At 53.2% G+C, this 7,744-nt stretch overlaps 2 protein-coding genes across 2 annotated transcripts; both read right to left on the bottom strand.

The window, feature by feature from the left end:
• Window positions 1-311: 311 nt before the first annotated feature.
• CPAR01_10592 (uncharacterized protein) lies at window positions 312-1,747 on the bottom strand (the record flags this gene model as incomplete). Its single annotated transcript, XM_060494852.1, has 2 exons — window positions 312-1,369; window positions 1,450-1,747. The coding sequence occupies 2 exons, from the start codon at window positions 1,745-1,747 to the stop codon at window positions 312-314; spliced, it is 1,356 nt and encodes a 451-aa protein (XP_060347034.1).
• A 637-nt stretch (window positions 1,748-2,384) lies between these two features.
• On the bottom strand, window positions 2,385-7,317 carry CPAR01_10591 (WD repeat domain-containing protein mip1; the record flags this gene model as incomplete). Its single annotated transcript, XM_060494851.1, has 3 exons — window positions 2,385-2,604; window positions 2,664-6,466; window positions 6,763-7,317. The coding sequence occupies 3 exons, from the start codon at window positions 7,315-7,317 to the stop codon at window positions 2,385-2,387; spliced, it is 4,578 nt and encodes a 1,525-aa protein (XP_060347033.1).
• Between the last annotated feature and the right edge of the window lie 427 nt (window positions 7,318-7,744).

The following is a 7,744-nucleotide window of genomic DNA, read 5'->3' as shown; positions in this document are numbered from 1 at the left end:
AAAGCTGCAAGAAAGTCTTGGGCCCTTGCTTCCCAAAATCTCCCATGTAAGTGTATGGCGTCTACTGCATATTCTCGTTACGTACCTCCTAGGGCCATAGGCTTAGCAAAGCTTTAGAGAAGTGCTCCTCTCATCAAGCTCTATCGGAGTAAGGGAAAATAACTCAGTGATTTCCCACCTCTGTGGTAGGGATATTCCACTACATTGGTGTTGATCTCCTCTACTTCATGCTGTTATTTGTAGAGACTTACACGTAAAAGGGAAAGCTCAAGCTGGAGTAATTGTCAACAGTGATATTGAAGATCCCAAGTTCAGTCTATGATACGAGCATAGCACCATCGCCCTTCAACCCACCTTCTCCTCCGCCTCGGAGAAACAACCTCAAACCCCTTCCCCTGAACCACCGTGATCCCAGCACCATACTTCAACAACACCCCAAGCACCCCAACATCTTTCCACCCCAAAGCATACGCAACAGCAGTACGTCCCCTCCCATCTCGACGATTCACATCAACATCACCCCTACCACACAAAAACTCCACAAGATCCGCAGCCCCAGCCGCAGCAGCAAGATGCAGCAACCCCCTCCCCTCCCCATCGACATCCCCAACCCTCACCCTCTCATCCTCAAGAAGCACAAACAATGTATCCGTATCAGGAACAAAGATCCGACCGGACTTGATCCACGCGCAGAGGGCATACCACACCGGCGCCCGAAGCTCACTGTCTTTGAGGTTCACGTCTATGCCCGGGACCACCATCAACAAGCGGGCCATCGCCGGGTTCGTCGTTTCCGCGGCGTAGGATATCGCTGTTCGACCGCTCGCGTCGGATAGGTTGATATCGGCTTCGTGGTCGAGGAGTGACTTGACCGCGTCCATGTTTCCGCGCCGGGCGTGTTCGCAGAGGGGAAGGGTTCCTTGGGCGGATAATGTGTTTGGGTTCGCTCCCTGTTGTAAAAGATCCCGTATTTCACTCAGGGATCCCTGAGCAGTGATTTCGTGTAGTTTTATGTCCAGGTCGGTCCCTGCTCTTGAAGCGTTTACGGTGATCGGTTCTCGCTCACCGGTTCCTGTACCTTGTGTATCGAGAGACGCTTCGGTCGTGGCGTCGCCAACGTCGACCCATCCCTGGTCGATAGCTTCACGAGGCTTGGGATCCATCAAGACCTCCTTGCTGATTTCGCCGGAGCCAGAAGCTTTGTGATTGTCCACAAGCTCCTGAAGCTGTCTGTCCAACATGGCATCTACACCGGAACCGTACACCTCAGGCTTCACCGCGAGAGCAACCTCAGCCAACTCGCGCCGCCGCGCCTCCGTTTCCCGAATTTCGGGCCTGGTATTGACTTCACGAACCATCGTCGGTACTGCTGAAAAGGGAAGACAGAAAGGTCAGATAAAAATTCAGTAAAAGTTCGTTCACCTTTGAGGGAATCTACCACTGGCCTACCTGTTGCTGGTATACTATTCTGTTTATCGAAGTCGGAATCCGCGCTCGATATAAGACGTCTGGCAAAGAAGAGACGACAAATTGCTAGATGACACTCCTCAACGTCGTCAGCACGGCTTTTGTTGAGCCGACAGAAAACGCCAGCCTCGCCAATACCTGACACGCCCACACATACACCCAAGAAAAACCAACCCACGGGACGGACGCATATGCACCAGCCTATCACAAGGCAACCAAGGCCAACCCAACTCTCTAGCTCTTTCGCAGCCCCCTGAAGCCTTGCAATTCGCCCATCCATTGCGCCCAAGAGTGCAGATCTCACTGGTGTAAAGGTGGTTACACACCAGGCAGCTATGTAACTCGTTCCTGCGCCACAAGGTCACGCGCGGGGGAATGTGTATGTGAGGTGGGCACATCGCCCAGCTTTCGGCTGCTAGGTCAAGTACTGTATAACTTTCATGGAAGACTCTCTCCTCGACCAGCAGATTAGCGTTCTTGGAGTGTGCTCAGAATTACAGCTCCCCGTTCAAGTCGTGTGGGAATAATCGCTCTTGTACCTGACTCCTGATGAGATTGACGTAGCCATCCTCGTTTAATCTGGTCCTTGCTTCATTGTCACGTTCAAGTCCAAACAATGTATGATTCTGGGGGTAATTTTCATTTTTTTTCATACATCAATTGGCTTTCGAAACAGCCAACCGCATCCATTAGCTAAGTTATCTCATGCAACCGTCTGTCTGCCGTTGTCGCATAACGCGACCAAATCGAACGCCAAAACCTCGCCAGTCCCTAGTATGCTACCGTCCCGGAATGAAAAGAAGTGAGAAAAAGAAGATAGTTACACAAGCAGCAAAGAAACCCTCCTATGCTCAAGATGTGAGGAAGAAGAAAAAAACCAAACCACAAGACCGAGGTCACGTCCGCCGGCTTGTCAACTAGGCAACCAGGGATTGGGGCTCGGACTTCTCGCAGGTAAAGAGGTTGACGTGGTAGTCTCCACGAGCAGCGCAAGCCAAGATCGGCTTGTGCGGGTGGAAGGCAGTTGCTGCGATGGGAGAGCCCCTGTTCTGTTGAAGGAAGCTTGAGTACGGTTCGACACGGGACAACTCTTGACCGTCGAAGTTGAAGACCTTCACGGCATGTGCAGATGTACCACTGCAATGGGATGTTAGTTTCAATATCACAATATTAAGAGGTCCAGGGTGATAACTTACACAGCAAACACCGGCAGATGTTCATGCGTGCTGGCTGTTCGAAGGGTGTCTCGAGTTGTTTGGTAAACGTGGAGAGGTCGATCCATGCGAATATCCCACAGTTTGACCTTTCCGTTTCTGCTTGCGCTGAGCAGTTCTCGTTGTCCGCCGCGCTGCAAATGAACGCTCTTGATCCATTGCCTATCCGTTTCGTCCTTCCACTTCTTGATCATGGAGTCCTGGGGTCTGATACGGGTGTCGAAAACGCGGACAGCGCCGTCGCCGAACCCTGCCACAACTGTGTGACCGGTCATCTGGTCAGATGTCAAAGACGTGACGCAGGAGCCAGACCGGGCGGGAATGTCAATGACGCATTTCTCAGCGCCAGCAGACCACACCCGAATGACACGCACATCGCCAGCCACAAGTACGCGGCCGAGCGACTGCTGCCAGTCGAACACCATACCGGAGTTGACGTTACTGGGCACCATGTGTGTAAGTGCTCGCCAAGACGAGGCTAGGTTGATGGATTTGTCGGAATCGTAGTTTTGGTAGATTCGGAGGACTCCATCTGACGAACCGGTCATCAGGAATGCCTGGTCGTCCTCATTGATGAACTTCATATCACTGATCCTCGACCCTTCAGGATTTCCGTTGGAAAACTTGCTCAGCCGTGCATGCTTCTTCCAATCCCAAACGCACACCGTGTTACCATCGTCTGCAACCGCAAGCTGGTCTTCAAACTGGTGGAAGGTGAGTTTGGCAGGTTGCGAGCCATTGTTGGTGATGCCCAACTGATTATTCCACTTATGGCTACCAGCGAACTGCTTGAGTGGTTGCGTTTCTGTCAAGATGAAGTCGTTCCGGGATCTTCTCCAGAGCCGTTCGTTATACTCAGTGCTGCCAGGCTCGTCCGACTCGCTGGGCTTCATCTGAGGCTCGCAGAAGTATTCAATAGACCACTCTAGGAAAGAACTTTGCAGTGGCATGGCTGGTGCTTCGCCCAGCTTACGATCCTCAAATCCAGTGGAGACAGGCTCTTTGGCAATGTGATAATTGGCATGGATAGCCGTTGGATCGCTCTGTTCTGGTGGCGCTTCAGCAAGCTCAGGGGCCTTGATCTTCTGGGAGCCAACCCTATGCAGACCGGGTGATGGTGCCGGAGAAGAGTAGTTCGGCTTTTCGCTGGCATCGGCCTTTCCATCATTGCCGAATAGTGGCAGCTGGAAAAGCAAGCTTGCCGTGCGACGCAACAGGCCAGGAGATGGCAGTGGTGGAGTAGCCAAAGAGTTAGAAACGCCAATCGCATTACTTCTTTGGCTCAAGTGCAAGTGATTCTTTGTCGACGCACGCTTTGCCCTCTTTCGGATGTCATCGATGAGGCTCTGCGCATGCTCACCAACAGCTGAAGCCATCACAGCTTGGTGGACATGGTCCACAATTACTGTAGCGTCACGCTGAACCTCAGGATGAGGATCAACATTGAGCATTAGAGCGTGCTTCCAGCAGGCTGAGAAGACGGTATTGTGAGCAAAACCGTGAACATTGGGCTTGATGGTGCCGTCTGCATTTCTGTTCTCTTTCCGTGCATAATGCAGGCCCATCTTGTGGTCCATGCCATCCTGGCCAGGAGGGAACAGGAGATATTCCCTTTCTTCTTGAAGCTGTTCATAAGCAGCGACAATGAACTTGCTCTCAAAGCGAAGAATAAACCTTGACAGGAAGACAAGGAACTCGCGACGGACCATTGGACTTCCGTCGTTGGCCATGTCTAGAAGTGTCCAAGCGATGGATTCTTCGATCCGAGCGACCTCATCCGTCAGGTCGATGATGCCAAGGAAAGTAGTCATGGAATACACCATGGCAGCTCGGACTTCAGGAACAGGATCCTTTGTCAGAAATGACAACTTGGCTGGCGCATTCTCTCGAATGCCACGCCATTTAGCCTCTGGGAGTTCCTGCCACAGCTGACTGATGCACAGACACGACCACTGACGCAGGAGCGGATTCTCTTGATTCTGCAGGTGCATTAAGCAGTAGGTCATTATGTCGGTTTGGTTGCACACATGCTGCCCTGGCTTATAATCCTTGCAGAGCATCGATAGAATGAAAGCGCACATCGCCTTATGCTCAGCTTCGTTAACGACTGGCAAGCCCTCGGATGGCTTCAATATCTGGGCAAAGTAGTTGTATCCGCTGTCCTTGATAAGGTCTTGCTGGCATGAGATATCCACAGCCAGAATGCGGGTCCAAATGAAGATCATGACCGGCTTCAGCTCTGCGGCAGCGGACTGCAACAACTTGAGGACATATGGGAAGATGCCTATGCTCAGGGCAAGCTGGACTGCCCAGGGGCCTAAGTCGAGGAATCTTCCGAGCAAGATGAGCGCTCTGACTCTGTGCTGTTGGCTCAGCAGAACTTGCAGCACCACTGGAAGCTGCTCAGGGGGCCTCTGAGAAAGTGCATCGCCACGAGTCAGGTAAACGTCGAATGCTGTCAGTTGTTCGGTGAAAAAGGTTGAGTTCTGGTACTCGTACTCGAGACCTTCGTTCTCCTTTCTCTCCAGCATAGGCAGTTGGGCTAGTGCCATATCCACGGCCAAGTCCCAGCTTGCCCACAATGGGTGCTGCCGGGTCTCAGGGAGCTCGGGGAAAGACTGCGGATGGCACCCATAGACAGACATGATTCTTTGGGCTAGGAGAAAGTTGCGAAAGAGAGCGGCCACCATGAGATCCTGCCTGAAAAACTTCCGGAATAGGTGTCGGGGCAGTGTAGTCCAAGCGATAGTATCCGTGATGGCTGTGAAGATCCAGTTCAACTCGCCGAGTGGCGTTCTTCTCTCCTGTAGCCTACCGGGCAGCTTCTTGGCGCGCTCTGGGGTAAGATTCGTCTTGAGGGGGTTTTGAAGAACGAAGAACCAAAGAGCCATTTCGATAGGGGTAGTGAGACATGCCGTGAATAGATCGGCTGGGAGGAGAGGGTTGGTAGGGAGATTCTCCTTGACGCCGCAGGCAGCTAAGTGGATATAGGGCTGAAACACGGTCTTCTCGTAGTTGGGATCTCTCGCGGCAGCTTCGTCCTCTTCTTGTTCGTGCTTCTCGACAAATCTGTGGTAGTTGTTGAGGATGTTGCCGGCTTCGGAACAGTCCCAGACGTAAATCGTAGGGGCGTGAAGCCACTGTTGAAGATCGTATAGCGATACTGGGATGTACTGAGTGTAATTCTTATTAAAAACCCAGATCTCTCCACTGGCAGTGGGCTTCGGCACGCCGTGGCCATTGTAATGAAGAAGAACCCGCTCATCCTTGGCGTTTCTACGCAGGGACTGGCAGAACTTTTTCGTCTCTTCCACCGACGGATCGAGGTACTGCTTATATCTTGTGCGTATAGCCAGTGTCTCGTACTGCGCCTGGAGGGCTTTGCCGATGTTCTCGAGGGCCTTCTGAGGTGGCGGCGTTGTAGGGTCTGTCCATGCTTCCAGTTTGGCGCCCGGGTTCGTCTTAAGCTGGTCGGGAGGCTCGACTGAAATATTAAGGCAGACGGCCAGCGCAGCAGATACTGTCTTAAGTCTATCTCGCATGCGCCAATCCTGCAGCTTGTGTAATGTCGCCTTGGGCTTGCCGGTTGTCTCGTGTCGCTTGTCGGTCCAATACATGTACCAATTCTGGAGAAAGGAGTCAGCACGGCTCAAGATGCGAGTTGAAACCAACGAGTCCCAATGGCGCAAAGAAGCGATGTTGTCGCACTCGGGCTCGTCTGGATCCAAGACTGCCAATACGGTTGTCGGCCCCATCCACCCGGGAGACTGCATCGTCTGAAATGTCTAGATGGGAGTGGAATGTAGATTCGCGCCCTGGATACGGTCATGCCCCGCGTTGCCCCTCGGGACTGGATTCTGGGCAACAGCGTCCCAGCATGTCGTACGAGCAAGCCAAAAGAGCAGAGCACCAAGTCTCCTTTCTTTGCGCGACGCGCGCCGATAGGAGACTATGGTTAGACCAGTCCGGCTGGACAGCGCCGCCACAAGGCCGCCAAGTGGGGAGGCGCAGAGCTTGGGGTGGGAAAAAGGAAGAAGGGCACAAAGTGTAGATGGAGAAGGCGAGAGAAGTTGTAACTCACATTTGCTATTTGGGCCAGGATTTCCGGCGACTCGTGATATTCATCGAAGCCATGTCTGGCGCCCCAATGAGGGATATCTTCTTCAGAGTGATCAACCTCCTCGGGGCGGCTGACTCCAAATTCGCTCTTGGATCGCATAAGCAGCGGTTTCACGGATGGCCGCTTCGGTCGATCCGAATCCGATTGTTCGCCGGTAGAGAAGCCGGCGGCCAGATTCTGTTTGTTACCAGGGGCACTTGAAGGGCGTCTTGCATTGCTATCATCGTGGCTCGTGGATCGTTGAAGTGCTAGAGGGGGAGCAGCACCGCCGAATGGTGAGGGTTGAGTTGTCGCATCGGGGAAGGCGGAGGATCCGTTAGGACCCTGAGTTTGCGGCATGTTGTTGGGACTTCCATTAACTCCGAGCAGCGCAGTGCTGTTTGTCCTCCGCGATATGCTGGCGTAATGTCGGGGTTGAGAAGTTGAGGGTGTGGGTTTGGAGGAGCTCGACTGTCGAAGGTGACTGGCGGGCGAGGGGCGAGAATGGGTCTGATCTTGCGCAGCGGCAGCCGTCATCTTGACGGTGACACTGTCGTCGAAATTCGAATTTGGCGCGCAAACCAGCTATAAATCGATTACCGCGACGACATGTCGGTCGTGAGGTGTCGGGTAGGATGAGGTGGATGAAGATATTGGATAGGCGATTGCGTCGGTGACGCGAATTTGGAGTTTTTGGAGAGGTTGACGGGAGTGACAGGTCAGGTCGGGTCAGGTTGGCAGCGCAGCGCAGCGGCTAACACCCGACTTCAGCTCAGCGTGGCAGGCAGTGGAGGTACCTTACACAAGGTGAGGTGCGGCAGAGGTGCACCAGCCAAAATTTAGGAATGGTACCTTGGGCTGAGGTCAGCTTCGACCGTCAGCCTATCAGGTGCCGGGAACAATCACCTGCCTTCTGCTTCGCTCGCTCCGACAGCTTCTTCCGATGTTCCGATAGAAGTATTCC

The sequence above is a fragment of the Colletotrichum paranaense genome (assembly GCF_030867605.1).
Source record: "Colletotrichum paranaense strain IMI 384185 chromosome Unknown Scaffold_8.1, whole genome shotgun sequence".
Classification (NCBI taxonomy): domain Eukaryota; kingdom Fungi; phylum Ascomycota; class Sordariomycetes; order Glomerellales; family Glomerellaceae; genus Colletotrichum; species Colletotrichum paranaense.
Note: the sequence above shows the minus strand (reverse complement) of the source record. Positions and strands in the feature narration are given on the sequence as shown.